Here is a 23,634-nt window from a genome sequence, read left to right on the forward strand (position 1 = left end):
CTGATGCGTTGCATTCCTTCCGAGAAAAAATATGAAAGATGATTCTCGAACGCCATTTGTTTATATTGTTTATAAATTCGCGCGACGAGTAATTCAATGAGAGAGAGATAAGAATACGTCGAACGGAAAAAATCTAGAATTACTTATATTGGGGGTGAGGGGGTATACTGCGAGAGCGCAAAGCAGCCCGACATCGGCGCTGATATATGAGCGGCGGAAGCAAAAATACAAAGCAGCCGAACATCGGCGCTGATACGTTGCAATTCTTCCTATAAAAAATGTGGAAGATGATTCTGAAGTGTTTATATTGTCAAGTACCGGAGGATCTCATAAACACTCGAGTGGTTTATTTATTTATATTGTTTATCAACCGGGCATGTGTAATATTGCTTATACTTGTGATAAATGCATGGGACCACACATATTTTTTACGACGCGATTTTGATATGGTGATAATGCCACATCTCTACTATACGATCTCTTACCTCGTTGCCTCATCACAAAGAGTTTAGCAGTGCGCGAGTCGAGAGATATCTATCAAAAAGTGAAGAAGAAGTGGATCCAAATATTTTTTTCGTTGTTCTTCTGTGTTAGTCTCGTATAATGGCTGAAGAAGATGTTATTATCATTTATGACGAAGATGTTATTATCATCGATGATGACATTGATGATGAAGATGTTATTATCATCGATGATGACATTGATGATGAAGATGTTATTATTATTGAGGATGATAATCTAATGGAAATTGATAATCTAGACGAGGATGAGTCTGATATAGAATTAGAACCCTTAGCAGACAGTGATTATGAGAGTGATAGTAGTGATGAACTAATACACACTAAACATCGAAATTTAAACTTGACTGAAATAATAGCATTGGATCAAACGAAGATATGTTGTATATCCTACTACTATGTGGAAGATGAGTCCAAATATTGTACCGAGTGCTTCCATAGATTATCATTCCTATTCTTAGAAGCTGGTTCTGTTCGGGAACATAAATGCACATATTATGAACATTTATCTAATATGTCTTGCAAAGAATGTAAAAAATCTTTGCAGCAAATAATACCGTGCAACATATGTCCCATTTGTACAAATTAAATAAATGGATCATGGATAATATTGTAAGTAACTTACAATTTATAATACATCAAAAGTCCTAAAATAAATTATTAAAAACTATTCAAATGTATGTCTTTTTTCTGTTCCAGGAGCGGCCATCCCTTAGCCTCCTCCTCCCCTATATATTAAATTTTATATTTTATATATTTTATATTAATTTTTTATATTTTATATATTTTTTATATTTTATATATTTTCAAATTAAATTTTATATTATTAAATATTTTAACACACACACATACACACACACACTTTAATAAATTTTATATATTTTAATTGAAAAAAATGTATTTATTTACGCGCCTTTCCTTGCGCTCCCATCCTTTGCGCTATCTCTCTCGCGCTAGTTATAAGAATTTATCGTTCCCTCTCTCTTGCACGCGTTGTCTTCAATGCGCTGTTTATATTGTTTATAAACCGGACATAGACATATGTACTGTTTATATCGTTTATCAACCGGGTATGTAATATAATATTGCTTATACTTGCGATAAATGCATGGGACCGCGTATACTTTTGTCTTACGACGCGTTTTTGATATGGTGATAATGCCACATCTCTACTATACGATCTCGTACCGAGACCTCGTTGCCTCGTCATAAGGTTCTGAACCGTTTGCGAGTCGAGAAGAAGTGTGTAAGAAATGGATCGCGTATCAATATACAAGGATTGGAAAACTAAATTATTGGATATATTGTGCATCGTCGTGTTAAACATGACTTTTACCTGGAACGTAAGTAGTGTTTTGTGAATATTTTGTGAAAAAATTGTGAAAAAATTTGTGTATTTTTAAATAGATCGTTTTATAGTTCCAGGATGAAATGGAAATTCCCGGTTTCGTCAATATTCAACAAAGACAATGGATGCGGATGGTGCGTCGCGCTAAGAGGGAGGATTTCTCCGATATGTGGGGCGACACCCCGGAGAGTTGCCATCGCCAGGTTGATGATATTTTCGACCTGCGGCAGCTTTTCGGAGAAGACCCCTACGACATTGTAGAAGAAGAGGAAGAGTAGATCCCAGAAGATTGGGTTATAGAAGAAGAGGATGATGATGAGGAACAGGAATGGATGGAAAGATGTAAGTGTTCTTTTTATAAATTTTATTGTAATTACGCTTATATTAATCCAATATCTTTTTTCTGTTCCAGGAGCGGCCTCCCCCTTAGCCTGGCGCATCACCCAGCTCTCCCCCATATATTAAATTTTAATTTTTTATATATTTAAATTAAATTTTTATTATATATTATTATATTATTATTATTATATTATTACACACACACACACACACACAAATGTACTATCACACTTTAATAAATTTTATATATTTTAATTGAAAAAAATGTACTTATTTACACGTCTTTCCCTTGCGCTCCCATCCCTTGCGCTATCATCTCGCGCTATCGTTCCCTTTCTCTCGCACACGTTCTCCTCGCGCTATCGTTCCCTCTCTCTCGCACGCGTTGTCTTCCATGCGGCTGTTTATATTGTTTATAAACCGGACATAGGCATATGTACTGTTTATATCGTTTATCAACCGCGTATGTAATATAATATTGCTTATCATTGCGATAAAACATCCAACGCGCACCGAAACAAGCGTCTCCCGCCCCGCAGCCCCCGCGCCGCCGAAATCCCCTCCGTCTCGCGTGACGTCATACCCCCTCGCCCCGGAGAACCCCCTCGCCCCGCGCCCCCCTCGGACCTACGTTAGAACTCTCCTAGTATCACCTACTCTCTCTCATTGAATTACGCGTCGCGCGAATTTATAAACAATATAAACAAATAGTGCCCCCCAGAATCATCTTCCACGATTTTTTCTCGGAAGGAATGCAACGCATATCAGCGCCAATGTTCGGCTGCTTTGTGCTCTCGCGGTACACCCCTCACCCCCAATATAAGTAATTCTAGATTTTTTTCCGTTCGACGTATCCTTATCTCTTTCTCATTGAATTACGCGTTGCGCGAATTTATAAACAATATAAACAAATAGCCGATGTTCGGCTGCTTTACACCCTTGCTTCCTCCGTTCACAAAGATAAGAAAGGACGAAATATATATATTGAAGCGCATCAAATCATAGTACGTGATTTGAACGCCCATCGACACGTCGGTTGTAAAAGTACGAGTATAGCGGTGTTCTGTTAGAAAGATTTTGCGCGATTAATATATAAAAATGGAAGTAGACGAAGATCACGCGTTGTCGGCTGACAGTGATTGCATTAGTGACTGCAGTGAGAACTCCACGGAATATATCGACAAAATAGTGTCTGTTGCGGAAATTAATGCTCTAAACGGACGTACAAAATTTTGTGCCATATACTTTTATTATTCCACGGGTGGTGCTTTAGCTGTATGTCCTTCGTGTATGATTGCATTGCAAGGCGTGGATAGTCAAAACATGTATGCTGTTCGAAAGCATAAAATTGAGACACTTGATGCGATGGATGGCCGATACTGTTCAAATTGTAGGGAGCCGTTGTATCTAACATTTCCGCGCAATATGTGCCCAATTTGCACACAGTGAAAAAACATTGAATAAGACTGTATAAAGTGTGCGAGCAACGTGAGAAAAAAATTAATTTTAATATGTACAATTTTAATTATAATGTGGTCGATGATGAATATTTTGATAATGAATATTTTGATTATTATAAAGATGATATCGTCGATGCTCTGGAGGGTAAAAAAAATTTTATAAATGTGCAACGAATATCACCGATGCATTTTCTACGCGATCGCGAACTCGGTTTACGCGTATCACGAACTAGTAACCACGTTGTCGGACAAAGAGTCTGTGTCCACCGTGAACCTGCTTATCACTGGCCTTACCGTGAGAGAAAAAACATACAGACGAATGCTTGATGAGTGCAAGAAAGAAGAAGAAGAATTTAGCTATGAAAAGAACTATTACGACTATACGATGAGCATTATACGGAAGATCCTGTGTTTCGGCAAAGCTCTGTGCATTAGTATTTGTATAGATATTGGAAAGTGCGTAGAATTGGTGATAATGAACAATTTGCGTCCTTCGCAGTATAGGCGTTGGAAATATCCTAGACACGTAATAATGTTCCGAAAAAATTGTGACGATGATGATGATGATGATATGAAAGTTTTGCATTGTATTCATCGAAGTGTCTTAGACCGATGCTTTCAACGTTATAAATGTATGAATATGCACTCTCACGTTCAAGATAGCGAACGGTATTGCTTATCGTGTGCAAAAGCTCACGTGCAAGTGCTCCGTAGAAAACTGTGACGTAGTGTTTTAAAAATGTGAAAAAGACAGGAAAAATGGAAAACATCGAGCAAACTGAACGCGACCTGGTGGAGCAGTCCCGCCAAATTGCCACCTTGGGCGAGTTCGCATGGCTGCAGCGTTGCGAGGAATTTATCAAACAGCTCGAAGAACGCAGCCGTGTCAAGCGTCCGTGACTCTCGATCGGAAGTAGACAGTCTTTGGTGACTAAAATCGCGCGATTCGTAGGTGCAAAGACTCGATTGCAGAGATGGTTTATACCCAGTGGTGGTGATTACAGCGGCGACAATAACGCGGAAAGACTCGTTTGGCGAGAGATCGATACCGCGTTCGATAGCCGTATTCTGACCGGTGCTGTGATTAACGCAAACTATATCGAACCTCGTCAATTTCTCGAGGATGCCAAAGACATCGTGCTCGAGCAAGTGCAAGACGTTATAATAAGACACAACAGTGTAAAAGTAAATACTATATTCAACGGTGAATTTGTGTTGGGTGATAAGCGTGCAAATAAAAGTATCAATACGAGAAACTGTGAACTCTTTCGCACATCCGATTTACACGAGTGGTACGAGCGCCGCGTTATCGAGCCCACTCTAGCATTGTTGGAAGAATTTCAGGAACGTGATAGTGGCTGGGCACTGTCGCGAATACAGAATTTGACTGTTAATGTAAATAAATATAATCCTTTGCGCGCGGGATGTCACATTAAATTATCGCGAGAGATTACGGCGAAGAGAGCGGTGATTAACGTGCAATCTAAAGACAATGCGTGTTTCGCGGGGGAAGTGGTCGCCGCTCTATATCCCGCAGAAAGGAATGAGAATCATCGTACCCGCATTACGCGACAGTGCTGAATCTCCAGAACATTGAGTTTCCAGTGACTGTGAATCAAATTAAAAAGTTTGAACTTGCAAACAATATCTCGATCAACGTGTACAGCATCGAGAAAGAGAACAGCATTGTTCCGATACGTCTTTCGGAGCAGAAACGGGATAAACACGTCAACTTGCTATACGTGGAAGACGGCAACAACGTCGGGCATTTCGCATGGATCAAAAATCTATCGCGACTTGTCAGTTCACAGTTGAGCAAACACAAGAATAAAAAATATATCTGTGATCGGTACGTATAATTTAAATAATTATAAGTTATATAGCAAATTGTATATATATAAATCTTTAATTTAAAAAATTTTCTTTTACAGATGTTTACATTACTTTAGTTCGAACGACAAGCTGCAGTCACATACGGTCGACTGTCGAGAGATGAACGACTGCGCTATCCGATTGCCGAGCGACAATGACAAGTGACTCGAGTTCAGCAACTTTAATCGGAAGGAGCGGCTTCCATTCATCGTATACGCCGACTTGGAATGCGTTTTGACCAAGATGAAGGAAGAACAGCAAAATTTGTACCAACACCATCGGGTGTTTAGTATAGCGTATTATGTGCATTGTTCGTACAACGACTCGTTATCCGTTTATAATTCTCACCGTAGCGCCGATTGCGTTTTGTGGTTCACCGAAGAACTTAAAAATTTAGCAATTCGCGTTAAGACTATTTTAACGACAAATGTCCCATTGATAGATTTAACGTCCGAAGAGTGGGAAAAATTTCACAGCGCAACGCATTGCCATATATGTGAAAAACCGTTTACGCAAGAAGACGATACACGTGTACGCGATCATTGTCATTTGATCGGGCGATATAGGGATCCCGCGCACTCAAATTGCAATCTAAATTACAAAGAATCTTTTTGCATTCCCATAGTCTTTCACAATTTATCCGGTTACGACGCGCATTTCATTATCAAGGATATAGCCACAGCGTTCGAAGGGGAAATCGAATTACTTCCGATAACCAAGGAAAAATATATATCGTTTACAAAAACTGTTGACCTTAAGGAAGACAAAAAAAATCATGAAAAAATCATGTAAAATTACGCTTCACCGATTCATACAAATTTCTTACGGCAAGTCTCGACAAATTGGCATCTTATCTAGACAAAGACAAACTCAAAATTTTAAAATCAGAATTTCAAAATTTATCTGCAGAAAATTTCAGTTTATTAACACGGAAAGGCGTCTTTCCGTACGAATACGTCGACTCTGTGGACAGGTTGCAAGATACGTGTTTACCACCTCGCGAATCATTTTACAGTTCTTTGACCGGCGAAACTATATCCGAGAGCGATTACGCGCACACCGAGAATATCTGGACGCGATTCTCCATTCGAACGCTAGGCGAATATAGCGATTTGTACCTGAAAATCGATGTCTTGTTATTAGCTGATATTTTCGAAAACTTTCGCGATAGTTACATCGAAAGTTACGGACTCGACCCCGCGTATTATTATACTCTTCCCGGATACACGTGGGACGCCATGTTGAAGCATACCAAGATTACGTTCGAATTGCTTACCGACATTGACATGGTTATGTTTATCGAACGCGGTATACGCGGTGGTCTGAGTCAGTGTTCCAACAGATACGCGCGTGCTAATAACAAGTACATGGAGTCGTACGATCCATCGAAACCATCGTCATACTTGATGTATTTCGATGTAAATAATTTGTACGGATGGGCAATGTGTCAACCGTTGCCTTACGCCGATTTTCGATGGGTCGATGACGTGTCGAATTTTGACGTAGCATCGATCGCGCTAGATTCGCCTACGGATTATATCCTCGAAGTCGATCTCGAGTACCCGCAACATCTTCACGATACGCACACTGACCTACCGTTTTGCCCGACACGCGACAAGCCGCCCGGCAAGCGGCAAGACAAGTTTCTTGCAACGTTATACGATAAGAAGCGTTACGTGATAAACTACCGTAACCTACAGCAATGTACGCGACACGGCCTTCGCGTTACAAAAATACATCGCGTATTGCAATTTACGCAATCTCCGTGGCTTCGCAATTATATCGAATTAAATACACAGTTTAGAACACTCGCGAAAAATGATTTTGAAAAAAATTTATACAAATTAATGAACAATGCAGTATTTGGCAAAACGATGGAAAATGTGCGTAATCGCGTGGATGTAAAATTATTGACAAAGTGGGACGGACGATACGGCGCAGAAGCGATGATCGCGACACCAAATTTCCATAGTCGAAGCGTCTTTTCGGAAAACTTAATCGCCGTAGAATTGCGCAAATTGGAAGTAAAATTTTATAAACCAATCTACACGTCGGTATGTGCATACTCGACATATCGAACGAGTGTCTGTACGAATTTCACCACAAGTACATGTCTCCCCTGTATCGCGACAAATGTAAGATCATGTATACCGACACAGATCATGAACCTAAGAATACATAGACGGAGCATACGCTACTGATTAGGGCAAGGGAGGTACAAGTTTAGCGGTAAGGGGACACCAAGCACAGATCGAGTCATTTCGGTTAAACTCGGTATTATTCGGCTCGTGTTTTGTTCGATTCCGTTCGACTTTCGACTTGTGCTTTTCTTGTGACAGCTAACCTGCAATTTAAAGTATTAAGATAATACAATTAAAAAGATAAATTTCTTAATAATGGGTTATTGTATTGTACCTGGATGCAATAACAGAAGTTCTCAAAAAAAAAATAATTGGGAGCAATTAGAAAAAGAAGATAAAAATCAGAAATATTCATTTCATTCGTAAGTAAAACTTAATATATAAAATTTGTTATTTTAATTCAATTTTTATAAATTTATTATTTGATAAAAGGATATGTTTATAATGAAAATAATACATAATTTTTATAATTTTTTTAGATTACCACAGGATGTAAATAGGAAAAATAAATGGCTCGAAGCCCTTTATTTGAAAGATTGGTGTCCACCAAAATCTGCAGCCGTGTGTTCCGCACATTTCAGAAAGGAAGATTATGAATCACATCTGGAGTGTAAAAGATTAAAGAAAGATGCTATTCCATTTGTACATATAATATCACAGTTTAACATAATCAGCAAAAATATATATATCAAAAATGTATCATTTTTAAAGATATTTTAAAAACGTTAAAATAATTGATTAAATTATTTTTTTAAATATCATTGAAAATGATTTCTACTTATACTGTATGTACACTGCCCATCATTAATACGTTCCATTTCCCTAGGAAGTTTATATAGGATATGTAACATATCCTATATAAACTTGCTAGGAAAATGGAACGAATTAGTGACGGGCAGTGTACATTCTGTATAATTTTATATTAACAGCTTTATTTTATAGTTATTTACCAAAGAAGATTCAGAAAAGCAAAATACAGTTCCTAATGTTGACAATTCAAGAAATTGTGACATTGGTTAGTATTATCTACTTGTATTATAAATTTTATAATTATCTATGTAATAAATTGCTTAATTATCTCTCTATTTACGTATAACTCTCTATTTACATATAATAATAATATATTATCTAATAATAAAAGTAATATTTATTACAGAACCTGGTATTGGAGAATTACAACAAAATACTCTAAGAATGAAGCATCGTTCAACAAGTATTTCACCTGAACGAATATTTAATTCTCCTACTAAATGTAGGATGCGAAAAATTCATGCAGAAGAATTAAGAAGTTTGAAAAAAAATTATATGATGTGAATCATAAATGGACAAAGATGAAAGAAAAACATCTTACTTTAAAAAATATGATAAAAAATTTACAGAAACGCAATTTAATTACAGAAGATGATTCTAACGTTTTTCAAAATTTACAGAAAGGTATAAAAGAATTAGTTAAGCGTCAAATAAGAAAACAGCAATGTTTGCCTGTGTCTAAAACATACAATGCAAGCATGCGTCAATAAGATTATGTCATGTTATTACAAATGTAGATTTAAGCGAACACCAAAAATTAAATAAATTAATTTTGTTTAAGGGACAATAAATATAATAACAAAATATAAAATACGCATTACTTTATTTTTTACATCAAATATATATACAACTAAAATAAATAAATATATATACAAAAAACTAAATATATATACAACTTTATATGTATACATTCATATATAAAGCGCATATATCTATAGTATACGTTACGTGTACTATAGATACATGCGCTTTACGGAATTCAGCCTGTATGTACAATTCACGTAATCCCGAATATATCCGAAGCGTACAAACGAATGTAGCCGAAGTGCGCTACATCTCCCCTTACCGATAATTTAGCTTCCCCTCGAAATGCTCCGTCCATGTATTCTTAGGTCCATGACACAAATAGTCTAATATATCACGTCGAGTGCGTCGATGTGTACGAAAACATGAAGCGCGATATCGCTAGATTCGATACGAGCGATTATGCCGCGGACAATGCGTACGGTATACCGCTCGTGAATAAAAAAGTGCCGGGCTTGATGAAGGATGAAAATAACGGTGCGATAATGACCGAATTCGTCGGGCTTAGAGCAAAAATGTACGCGTTACGAGTCGATGGTAAGAAAGACACAAAAAAGGCAAAAGGCGTCAAGAGCAACATTGTCGCGAGAACGATAACGTTTGACGATTACACGCGGTGTTTGCACGATGAGATCGAAATGACGCGACAACAGTCCTGTATAAGATCTAAATTGCACGAAGTATAACAATTCGCGAGACGAAAATTGCTCTGAGTCCGTACGACGACAAGCAATATATCATACCCGAAACCACCGATACGCTACCGTGGGGACATTATAGGATAACTTTATAAAATATAAAATTTATTTAACCGTGTACATTTTTGTGTCATGGCGCGTGCGAGAGAGAGAGATTACTATACTTATTCTATCTAAGCGCGAGAGAAAGAGATAGCGCGAAAGAACAATGACGCATGCCGAAGATAGTGAGACTTATGATTAACGCGCGAGAGAGAGAGAGCGCAATGAAGATATCGCGAAACTTACAACTAACGCGCGCGCGCGCGCGCAAGAGAGAGAGAGAGGGAGAGAGAGAGATGCCAAAGGATGGAAGCGCAAGGAAAGGCGTATAAATAAATGTTTCTTTTTACAATTAAAAATATAAGTTTATTAAAAATGTATGTTAATAAATACATTTGTGTGTGTGTGTGTGTGTGATACTATTAAAAGAAATATTAATAAAGGTTTAAAATATATATAAAATAATAATATAATAATATAATAATATAATAATAATAATTATAATACCTGCTATGTACAGGCTGCTAATAACTAACTACAATTACATGTACGGTTCTAGTATGTTGTCTCGATCTTCATCAGGGTTTTCATTAGGGGGGGAGGTGATAGAAAATCCAGTCTGGTAATCATCTCCGTATCAATATTGAAATGTAATATGTTGAGTTTGTTCATATTATGAGTTCTGCTCAGCGTTCTGTATACTTGTATATACATCGGAAAACATTCTCCGCAATCGTGGATGGACTGCACCTCTGTTATCACCTTCTTGCATCTTCGGCAGTGCTCTATAGTGAAGGGTCCTTGACAACATTCATGTTGATAAAGAGGTTTTAAGTGATGTCGGTGTATAATTGCCGGAAAGCATTTTAAGCAAAATTTCATTTCTGGAAACATTGGTGGAAGCTTTAAAATGCGACCATAGACCTTCACACACTTTACTGTAAGCAATCCGCGGAGCAGCGGGTTGAGCCGGGGTCTATATGGTACTGGGATGCACATGCTAATGTGAAAAAGATAAATAATCTCATTATCCGTTGTATTATTTCTTATTCCTTATTTTTCTTTTCCTTTATTTCTTACCTTCCTTCTTTTTCTTTTTTATAATCTATTTAACGTTATACAGGGTTTAGCAAAAGTGTGGAAACCCCTTAATATTTCGAAAAATACGCATTTAAAAAAAAAATGTTTCATACAAAAGTTATAGGGTTTTATGTGGCGCATTACACAGCAACATTATTATGACCTCGAATAGCGTTGTCAAGGTTATGTGAAGGTCACCTCCAACTTTTTAAACGGGACACCCTATATGCTTTTGCATATTCTTGTAGCTTATCTCGAGAGCTTTCCAAAACACTATAATTAAGTTAGTTTTCATTAAGTACTTTCCGAGTTATAAGGCTTGAAATCATTTCTTAATTTTACATAAACCGTAAAATATCTAGTAAAATATTCATTTTTCGATTATCTTACCTTAATACTTTTATGTACAAAATAATGAGAGGAATCAATTAGTGTAAAGAAAACACACAGTTGTTTTAAAGAAAAAATATGTAATTGTTAATTGCAAATTACATATTTTTTCTTAAAAACAACTGTGTGTTTTCTTTACACTAATTGATTCCTCTCATTATTTTGTACATAAAAGTATTAAGATAAGATAATCGAAAAATGAATATTTTACAAGATATTTTATGGTTTATGTAAAATTAAGAAATGATTTGAAGCCTCATAACTCGGAAAGTACTTAATGGAAACTCACTTAATTATAGTGTTTTGGAAAGCTCTCGAGATAAGCTACAAGAATATGCTAAAGCATATAGGGTGTCCCATTTAAAAAGTTGGAGGTGACCTTCACATAACCTTGACAACGCTATTCGAGGTCATAATAATGTTGCTGTGTAATGCGCCACATAAAACCCTATAACTTTTGTATGAAACATTTTTTTTTTAAATGCGTATTTTTCGAAATATTAAGGGGTTTCCACACTTTTGCTAAACCCTGTATATCTCTTCCTTCTGTTCGCTCCTCTTTGCAACCGTTCGCTCGACTCTTTTCAATGCTATCTAATTTGATACTGACAGTTGCTCTGTTTCTTAAACGCTCACTATCTTCATCTCTATCATAGACCCTTTCCACTGTTTTCATTCCAATGAGATACTTGAAACGCGCTTACTCTCATATGTTTATTCTAATTATCATCCGTCGCTCTCCCGCTATCCATTTCTTTCTCTCTTACAATATTTTACGATTGTGTGTGTGTGATACTATTAAAAGAAATATTAATAAAGATTTTTGTATTTTTATATTTCATATATTTTTATGTAATGCATGTCTTACACATTTATATTTCATATATATTTTTATGTAATGCATATCTTACACATTTATATTAAGAATAAATACATATACAGGGTGTCAGGGAAATTTTGACCCACACGAAGTAAGGAGGTAGATTGGCTCAAATTAAGAAGGAAGGCTTGTACTATTTTGTGATATTCGCAATAATTAACGAAAAATTAAATGAAGAATATCGGCCAATCTGCGTGAATAGAAGCGCGCGGCGACGAGAGTCGTCCCACTGTAATCTTATACTAGGCGCGCGGCGAAGCGATGGGCGAATCGCTCTCCGAGACATGATGGTGGCGTGCGATATATCGCAATACCACGCCGAAAAATGACCCGTCCTTTTAGTGGCGAGAAAATGATGCGCTATCATTTCCACACCACCTTGCGGTAGATAGCATGGTGCGCTTTTTTTATAGTGGTTTCCCCCATAGGCCTATTCCACTCCCAATTTAAATATTTGTGAAAATTGTTCAAAATGCCGTTACTGTACGCTGAATGTATCGTAAATGTAAAAAATTGATGATGACAGTACCTTCACAAAAATTGATCCGTGGTTGAAAATCCCTCGATAAAATGTGTTACACACGTTGGTAATGATACGGACGTAATCCATTACACGTAAAGCGTGATGTACTGCGTATAGCAAAAAACCAAATTCGTGTGCCACATGACGCACGCTAGTTCCAGGATTTTCATAAAATGCTTCCAGAATCCTTTCTTCATCTCGTACACGAAGACGCACTGCTGGATCGGTTATCCCGATATTATGCACGACACCCAGTTTCACATAATTATTGCACAACACGTAAAATTGTACGTCCACTTGGTTTTTGTGCACGCCCGGGAAATCATTCCACGTAAATTGCGGCCGCGCGATAAGTATTTTCTCCCGCTAGCCCGTATGCCACAATCATATCCGTATATTCCTGCAGAGTACACTTTATTTTCACTGTTAATTTACTAGTTAATTTACTAGTGTAATCATAATGCGCAGGCGCCGAGCTCACACGTACGCTTACATTCGCATGTCCGCTCAGCTGTAGTTGCGTGCTGCTGGCGTATGCACTCTGGCAACAGCCTGCGAGAGCTCAGACGGTTTTAGTAAAAATCTTGTGTTCGCGTAGTAAATTAATAGTGAAAATGAAGTGTACTCTGCAGGAATATACGGATATGAATGTGGCATACGGGCTAGCGGCAGAAAATACTTATCGCGCGGCCGTAATTTACGTGGAATGATTTTCCGGGCGTGCACGAAAGCCAAGTGAACGTACAGTTTTACGAGTTGTGCAATAATTATGTGAAACTGGGTATCGTGCATAATATCGGGATAACCAGTCCAGCGGTGCGTCTTCTGTACGAGATGAAGAAAGGATTCTTGAAGCATTTAATGAAAATCCTGGAACTAGCATGCGTCGTGTGGCACATGAATTTGGTTTTTCGCGATACGCGGTACATCACGCTTTACGTGTAACGGATTACGCTCGTATCATTACCAACGTGTGCAACACATTTTATCGAGGGATTTTCAACTACGGATCAATTTTTGTGAAGGTACTGTCATCATCAATTTTTTACATTTACGATACATTCAGCGTACAGTAACGGCATGTTGAACAATTTTCACAAATATTTAAATTGAGAGTGGAATAGGCCTATGGGGGAAACCATTATAAAAAAAGCGCACCATGCTATCTATCGCAAGGTGGTGTGGAAATGATAGCGCATCATTTTCTCGCCACTAAAAGGACGGGTCATTTTTCGGCGCGGTATTGCGATATATCGCACGCCACCATCATGTCTCGGAGAGCGATCCGCCCATCGCTTCGCCGCGCGCCTAGTATAAGATTACAGTGGGACGACTCTCGTCGCCGCGCGCTTCTACTCACGCAGATTGGTCGATATTCTTCATTTAATTTTTCGTTAATTATTGCGAATATCACAAAACAGTACAAGTCCTTCCTTCTTAATTTGAGCCAATCTACCTCCTTACTTCGTGTGGGTCAAAATTTCCCTGACACCCTGTATAATACTATTGGAAGAAATATTAATAAAGATTTTATATTTTATGTATATTTTCATTTTTTAAATATTATGTTGTACACATATATTTTTTCTTGAAAATGAAAAATAAACGCTGTATGATTAATTAAATCACATTGTCCTTATGTATCCAAGAGTTGTGCGAATTGTCAAATCCCAGCCATTTCACGTAAACCTCGTCACCCCTCCTGCGCAGTACTTTCTCCACGAGATATACGTCCGGATAATTCGCGCGATGCAACTCGTGCTCGTAGAACGCTCCGGCGATAGATTTTTTGCGATAATCCTCAAGTAGATAGCTTACGGGATTAGTATGTTGCACTTTTACAATTTTAAACAACTCGGTTGTCCAATTTGGCGTATAACCTTTCTCGAAAATTGTCTTGTACTTGCTAACGCGTACCGAGTCACCTACTTTGAATTTCGCTGGACCCACGATATTTACACGGTTGTACACCGTAGTCAAGAGTCTTTCAGCGATCGCGGGGGTAACGTCGACGGGTCGCATACCGATCGTTCGATGCTTGCGCGCGTTGTAATCCGATACGAGTCGCGGCAACGCGTTGATCCACTTGTAAGATCCGTTCAGCGTAAACATCTTCCACATGTCGTTTTTCAGCGTGCGATTGAATCGCTCTACGATCGATGCCTTCAATACCGAATATGTAGAATAGTGATTGATGTTATGTTTTCGCATGAGCCGTTGCACGTCGGCGTTATAAAATTCCTTCCCCTTATCGGTCTGTATGTTTTTCGGACACCTCTTGCTATCTCGAATTATCTCGGCGATAGCGTCAGCTGTCTTGCTTCCGCCTTTACTCTTGAGTGGTACGGCCCACGCGTGCTTGTTCAACACATCGATGACAGTGAGTATGTAGTGGTAACCTCTGTTGAAACGAGAGTACGGACGCATCTCGACGATGTCAGCTTGCCACAGGTCATCGTATCCCCGAACTATGACGTGTCTTCGGGGAAAATTTTTTCTCGCCGGTGCGTGCAATTCGTTCACCAACTGCCGTTTCTCTAAACTATGTTGTTTCTTCGCTTCCTCGGTTATTCCCGATCGTCGATCCATCGTTGACGTTCGATAGTCGTTCGATAGACGTTCCTGACCCGTTCGTTGACGTTCGATAGTCGTTCCTTACACGTTCGATAGACGTTCCTGGCCCGTTCGTAGCCGTTCGTTGACGTTCGATAGTCGTTCGATAGACGTTCCTGAGCCGTTCACTGCCGTTCTTGACCCGTTTGTTGCCGTCCTTGACCCTGTTGGTAGTCGCTTCTAAGTAGTCCGTAGCTTCGTTCACAGTCGTTTCTGACCCGTTCGTAGCCGTTCCAGAGTTGTATGCCTCCTCGTATGTAGCCGTTCCTGACGTGTTCATAGCCTTGTTCGCAGCCGTTCCTGAGGTGTTCGTAGCCTCGTTTGCAGCTGTTCTTGAATTGTTCGTAATCTCGTTCGCGGCCGTTTCCTCTTCGATCACTGCCACTTATTGTAGTTTGATAGCCGTTCGATAACCGTTTGTAGTCGTTCGATAACCCTTCGTAGATGTTCGATAAGCCTTTGTAGATGTTCAATAATTGTACAATAGCCGCTCCTAAGTCGTTCACTACAGCTCATTACAGGTTGATAGCCGTTTCTGAATTAGTGTTAATCGCACGCCGAAGCTCGTTTATCGCAGTCTGCAAAGCTCGCATATCCTTTTCGAATGCAGTCAGCTTCTCGTCTGATTCTTTCTGTTGATTCTTCAACGTTTTAACGCATTGTTCCACGTACAGTTTGTTGACTGCATCGGTATCAGCCTCAGGTTGCGCTACACGGCGAATCATGCGCGACCTCACGTCATAGTCCGTAGCGACGCGACACAGAGCGTTTTGACGCAAGTAACTCGTCACCAATTTACCCCAATGATCGCTTGTGTCGATCGCATCATTTCTCCGTTCGAATAATCCAAATTTGTTGATAGGCATTTTTTTTCGATGCGAGTGACATCGATCGACTGATAAGTTTTGTCGAGACACCATTTAATTTATAATAAGGCTGACTTCGCGAAGTTCCTCTACGATCGACAGGATCTCGTTGTCGTGAGCGTTGTGGCCAGCTCGGTGCGAAGCGTCGAGCAATCGTAGTCGATCCACTAGCTCGTTGGGGTCGTCCCAGTGCACGTAATCGATCTTATTGTCGGTTAGCATCATCGCGCGAGGCATGAATACTCTCGTTCCGGATTTATTTTTTTTCGATTCGATCGACATCAACGGTGCGATTATTCGTTTATACTTGTATCCCTTGTTGCTATTTAATCGACCTTGCGCATCATATTTGCGTTTATGCGCACTCGTCGTCATTAATATGCTCTTATATTTTTGCATATCGTCCTCAGTGTATATGACGTCATCGGGAATTCTCTTGAAGATCAACTCGTATAATCCAGGTGTACCAATGTACCTCACTTTGTCTATGATTATAGAGTCATCTTTATCAATGTCGAATCGTTTGTTACCGAGACGCAATTCATTCTCGTTGAAATAGACACCGTACACGTGATCGATCTCATTTTTTTCGTCGCCACTAAGGAGAGAGCTCATGTACTTTTGTCCCAGTGGCCCCAAGTGCTCTCGTAACACTTCTTGACCTTCCGACGTTTGTAGCATGTTTCGAACAGATGTTTCGAGCGGGTTGCCCGTGGTTTCGAAAACATTTTCGATTGCGAGTGATTCGGGTATCGTGGGTTGTACGATTCTCGTTGTCGCGGACGGTGTAGAGGTTATCGGCGGTTCATCCAGTAAAGCATCCGATAGATCGGATGTACGCGGTGTCGATAAACGATTCGCCTTCAATCGTTTCCTCTTTTTCGGTGTTGCATCCTCCTCCTCTTCCTCCTTGTACCGCTTGATGGGTAACGTTTTAATTTTTGTGTCAACGTTACTCTCCGGCATTTTTCACCGCGATTGAGCTACAGTTGTCGACGATCTATTGTAGTGGCTCGATAATAGGCCCAAAATGGGTCTTGACCGCGATATCGTCGTCGATCTTATCGGTCTTCAAAGCGCGATGTTTCTTGCGGATCGATTCGCTCGTTTTCTCAATCTGCCTCGCAATCTTTTCACGCTCGCGAATATTATCGCTTTCAACCATGTCGACAGAGTGTCGAGCGTTTCACTCCTCTCGACGGAATGTCGGCAGCGACTAATCGTTTTGCGGTATCGCGAACACGTTAAATCCTTTTCTGTATCGCCCGTTCGTAAGCGAGCTCTCCTTATCTATCACTAGGAATCCATACTTTTGCTGCCAACAAATACGACATAATTCACTGAAATCCTCGGTACATGTCGGTATTAACGTGATCGTTGTACACGAGTTTCAAGTTGGTACCGTCCTGTTTAAACAAGATCAGCAGGTTCGCGTTGTCGCGTATAAGATGTTTTGATATTCTCGTGTACGTCTGACAGAGATAGAAGCAATCAACGTTCGAATGACGACCCATTGAGAACTACTCTCTTATCGTATCTTGCTTGTCGCACGCCACGTCATCGAAGACGAAAATCGAGTTTGGACGTGCCTCGCTCGATGGAATGACGTTACTGTTATTGGAGAACGTAAAGTAGCCGATTTCGTCGATCGGCGTCAACAAATTCTCCAGATATCGATATTTCGGCCATTGCAGCGACTTCGAGTACACGTACACGTTCTCGAAACGTACACCGTGCGGACTTTCCAGTAGACTTATCAGAACGTTGGTTTTACCACAATTCGAGGGGCCGCAAACGATCGCGCGTATAGTAATCGGTAGCATCGTACCGTGTCTGCGCATCTCCGCGTTGTCCCCCATTGATCGTAATCTGTCATCGCAATTCGTCACGCGTATCGTCAAAGGTTGTCGTACGAACCGCATGTTTTCTCTTTCAAATTAATTTTGCGAATGATTACGAGGGGGAGACCTATTTATAGAGGTGTCTCGACTCGAAACCGCTCAGTATCAAAAATGTTTTTCCTTCTGTCGGATAAAAGAGACATTCTCCGGCTTACCGCCGAACAACTGCAATATATCCCAAAGATTGTTTTACTGCAAAATTTTGGTGATTACGTGGAACGATTGTGGGACAAGTTTCCAGAATATATAAAGGCTGATTCGGAGGTTCAACAATATCGTTTGTGCATGTGACATAACAATCAGCCGTGGCAGCGAACGCACATCGATGGACCGCCACCGTTAATAAAAGATTGCTACGAATGTCAGCGAGAAATTTGAGAGGTAGCGGTCTCTTCAATCGTGCGATAAACGCGCTTCCATATCGCCATAATCGAATTCCATATTCCCGGCTATCAGTTTTGCGGTCCAGGCACGCGGTTGCAGAAGCGATTAGCCAGAGGCGATCGAGGTATCAATCCATTGGACGCGGCGTGTCGTGAACACGATATAGCATACTCTCGGAACAACGATCTCACCGAGAGACACGCGGCGGATAGAATACTCGCCGAGAAAGCGCGAAATCGCATCGGTGCGAGAGATTCGATTCTCGGTGAGAGAGCCGCCGCCATAGCTGTCTGGGCAGCGATGAAAGCCAAGACGAAGCTCGGTATGGGTCTGAAGAGGACGAAGACAAAGATGAAGAAAAAAACGGCGAAGAAACGGATACTTTCGGTAGCGAAATGCGGCGGCGTGTTGCCGATTCTACCAATGTTGGGTGCGTTCGGATCCCTGATCGGTGGAGCGGCGGGTGTAGCGAAGGCGGTGAACGACGGAAAAGTCGCGCAACGTCAGTTGCAAGAGATGCTACGTCACAATCACGCCATGGAAGGTCGCGGATTATATCTCGCTCCTTACAAATACGGACGAGGAGTCTCAACGAGAAAAAAAAAACGTCAAAGAGACGCTAAAAATGCCGCAGGGCGCAACTACCAACGTACAATTGCTACAACTGGCAAAACGTATGCGCATTCCATATTTTAGAGGTGTTTTCATGCGCGACTCTTTACCGATCGGTGGTATATATCAAAACGTGAGCGGCATCGTAAATTTGGATAACGTCGAAGGACCAGGTACTCATTGGGTAGCGTACGCAAAGAGGGGGAATCGCGTTATATATTTCGATAGTTTCGGCAATCTTCGACCACCGAATGAATTGGTGCAATATTTCGGGCGAAACGTAACGAAGATACAGTACAATCACACACCTGTTCAAACTTACGATCAGAGCATCTGCGGACAATTGTGCTTGCAGTTTCTTCGAATGGTCGATGCGTGCGAATTTAAAGACGGATATTGCGCTATTTAATTCAGTATTCGTTAAACAGTTTTGCCGACATGTCTATGACATTCACGTTGACTGGGAAGAGTAGCGTTCTCGCGGCAAACTTGTTTCTCGCTGTAGATTTGGGCGACGATGCATACGAGCTCGGTCTAACGGATTTTGAGACTTATTACACGATACCGAATGTGAATTCCTCGAATAACAAATTTTACTTTGGCAAAGACGACGCGGAAATTACGATTCCCGAGGGATCCTACGAGTTGCGAGATATACATGCATTTTTGAAACATGCAATTTCACGGAAACATCGCGATAAGAAACACATTGACGACGGTGACTATGAAGATGAAGAATATCCGATAGTGCTCCGCGCTAATTACAATACGATGAGGAGCGAGATCAAATGCGCATACAGAATAAACTTTAGCAAGCCCAACAACATTGGATCGCTGCTAGGATTCTCGAATCGTATTCTCGAGCCGCGGAAATGGTACGAATCGAATATGCTGATTAACATTATCAACGTAAATATTATCCGCGTAGAATGTAACGTGACCGCGGGCGCGTACAACAACGGCAAACTCGTTCATACGATACATGAATTTTCACCAAGGGTACCACCGGGATATAAGATATCGGAATCTGCCGGCGCAGATCATTTACCTGCCGATCATCGCGCGGAGCATTACGGATTTAACGTTACGCGTTGTCGACCAGAACGGACGATTGCTCGATTTTCGAGGAGAAGAGATCACCGTAAGTTCACACGTACGACGGCTACGGCGATAACATACGTATGCGACGTATGAGATGCTCGTGTTGAACGGATCGAAAAACGTGAGAGATAACGCAATCTTTACGAGGCCAGCGACAACAACAACAACGTCGACGTTTGCTAATATCCAATCATCCAAGAAATAGAAACTCAGCGCATCGAACGTTGCGTTTTTACAATCTTTGGGATTCGCGGTGCGAAACAGCTGATCGATGACCGACATCCTCAACATCGGTGACGAACCGATCTTCGACGATCGTATCGTCAAGATCGAGACTCACACGTACAACCCGTTCGCCAATACAACATTCGTATACAGTGACGAGATAAGAATACCCATACAACAACAGGATTTGTATACGTTGCTGTTTGAGAGTTTCCTATACATCGAGGGAGAACTAATGAAAAACAGACCACCAGCTAACGGAGGAGCTGATGTGGCACTGGGAAATAATTGCGTCGCATTCATGTTCGATGAGATTCGATACGAACTCGATGGCGTTGAGATTGATCGCAATAGAAACGTAGAATAACTATTACGCTCAAAAACTATGTAACGGTATCATCCGATAAAAGCGTGATTATGAGGAACGCCGGCTGGGATGCGTCGACCAATGCGAATGGACACTTCAATTTTTGCGTACCGCTCTACATGTTATTGGGATTTTGCGAGGATTACAAACGCGTGGTGATTAACGCTCGTCACGAATTGATCTTAATACGATGGCGCAACGACAACAATTGTCTGCTTGGAGATTCGACGCTGGAGCCTGCGATCAACATATTCAAGATACAATGGCGAATGCCACACGTGCTGTTGAGCGAGATTAAAAAACTGTCGATGCTGCGTGCTCTGGAAAGCGGACGATATCTCAGCATGGGTTTTCGCTCGTGGGATCTGTACGAGTATCCGCTATTGCAGCGTACAACCAAGCATTCGTGGGCCATTAAGATCGCGACTCAGCTGGAGAAACCACGCTACGTTGTCTTCGCTCTGCAAACAGGCCGGAAGAATGTTATGTCTGAGGATACGAGTCGATTCGACGACTGCAAATTGATCAACGTGAAACTCTATCTGAACTCGGAATGTTATCCGTACGACGATATGAATTTGGATTTCGATAAAAACAGATGGTTCACGTACGACACGTACACGCGCTTCTGCAAGAATTATTACGGATACGAGTATCTCGAGCCGAGTCTCACCGTCTCGATGTTTCTACGTAACGGTTCGTTCGTGATTATCGATTGTTCTCGACAAAACGAATCGGTCAAGAGCGCAACCGTGGATGTGAGATTGGAATTCGAGTGTAAGGAGAACGTGCCGACGAATACCACTGCGTACTGTCTCATCATACACGATCGCGTGATCCATTACAATCCGTTGACCAACGTTGTACGCAAAATCACCTAAGTGTTCGCGACACAAGAGAGAGGGGAAGAGGAGCAGGATATAAATCAAAGTGTTGCGAGGCGTTGGTTTTAGAGTTTCGTCATTCCTCTCGACGAGAGATCTCGTCATGTCCGTACCAACGTTTGTGGATCTGCAAGGGTTTATTGTCGGGAGAAATTTTGTCGTGAAGGAAGCTGCGGTTCTGAGAAAGGGATATGTTCTCTCGCATTACTTTTTCGCAAGTCCCGTACCGTGGAGCGTGCTTACAAAATCTGAGCGATGCCAAGTCTCATGGGTGATTAGAAATCATCACGGATTACAATGGGAAGACGGAAACGTTCCGTATGGCATGGCTCAGCGTGTAATTACAACAGCTGTCGTTGGTACGATACACGAAGAAGAAGAAGAGGAAGAAGAATCGTCTGTCGTGTATGTTAAAGGACTTGAAAAGCGAAAATGGCTGACCGATATACTAGACGATGCGGGAAACGGCTATATTATTGAAACCTTGGATGCAGATTACGAAGATATTGATTCTCTAAATAAATTAGATATTACCAATAGTATGCGATGTGGAAAACATGTTAAGAATTGCGCATTGCAAAATGTATTCAAAATATTTAACTGGTGGTCGCAACGCCAGAAAGAATTGTAAGAAAAATTAAATATGTAAACATTAATATGTGTTATCTCTTATTTCCCCACCCTAATCCTTTCCTTGCGTTTCTAAGAATTCTTTTGTCCGAGCGCCGTCTCTCCTTCTCCTAAATTTCAGAGCGTTAGAAGCATTGATCCCCCACCACATTATACTTTTGGAAGATGAGCGTCACGTATACTCGGTTAATTCCTGTACGATCAGTGTCGCGTTAACCGTTCGTGGTTCACTTTTCATAACCCCAGAGAAATGTACTACGTCGGAAGAAGCAGCAGCAGCAGCAGCGGCGTCGGAAGATGCGTGAATAATTATGTACCGAGTCATGATAAAACTCCATCGTTTGAGAACAAATGTGACGAGTAAGTTTCGTTTAACTTCTTTCTATTTTTCTATTTTTACAAATTGTATTATTATTACTATTATTTAATTTTAATTTTTCCCGTAGCATTTCGTTGGAGCGTCGTGCGGTTCGTATACTAGGTAGACGATACGCATTGACAGCTACGGAATTCAAATTCCTCGAAATTGGTATCAACGTGGGTCCACCAAGTTACGTGGAGATTGCCGTAGGAAATCGGGGAAAGGAACTGATATTATCTCTCGAAACGTGGAAGGGATTCTACGAGCAACGTCGCAATATTCAAAATTTCCTTCGGAACGACTCTAAAGATGACTACAATTTCATAAACGTTGGACCGCTAACAGTGAGAGTTCGTACGATTAACGACGTCAAACTCATAAGTCTCGAATCTTCACGTATGCATGATGATGATCGACTCGACGTTACATCGTATGTTCGATCTCGATCAATGCATAAATGTAACTTTTCCTCGATTGGATAAAATTATCGAAACAGTTGATATCAAGTTTACGCAATTCTCCAATATCGCGTCCACTATAATAAATCCGAAAGAAGTATCGAATGTAATACGCGCGAGTGACGCTTTCAACAAGCATCAACTCGTCGATTGCGAGCTGGCAGCTTTAGATTTTAGTCCACATAGTACGTAAGAAAAATATGTATAAATAGAAGAATAAAGAGTTTTAAGTCTAAATTATGATATAATTTCTTCGCACGTATTCCCACCCGCCCAATCCTCTTCAAAGGAATATCGCTGTTTATATTGTTTATAAATTCGCGCGAC

General features: G+C 40.5%; 2 protein-coding genes across 2 annotated transcripts in view; one reads left to right on the plus strand and one right to left on the minus strand.

Annotated features, from left to right (window-relative positions):
- LOC145974544 (odorant receptor 4-like) overlaps positions 1-23,634 on the minus strand; it is a 166,828-nt gene that overhangs the window by 100,437 nt on the left and 42,757 nt on the right. The gene's annotated exons all lie outside the window — the stretch shown is intronic.
- LOC145974980 (THAP domain-containing protein 2-like) lies at positions 7,934-8,698 on the plus strand. Its single transcript, XM_083105112.1, has 3 exons — positions 7,934-8,040; positions 8,158-8,320; positions 8,621-8,698. Exons 1-3 carry the CDS (start codon positions 7,934-7,936, stop codon positions 8,696-8,698), a joined length of 348 nt encoding a protein of 115 aa, XP_082961238.1.

This window comes from Camponotus vicinus, unplaced genomic scaffold, assembly GCF_025532165.1.
Source record: "Camponotus vicinus isolate PSW18456_S1 unplaced genomic scaffold, iyCamVici1.0 SCAF_7, whole genome shotgun sequence".
NCBI classification, from domain to species: Eukaryota; Metazoa; Arthropoda; class Insecta; order Hymenoptera; family Formicidae; genus Camponotus; species Camponotus vicinus.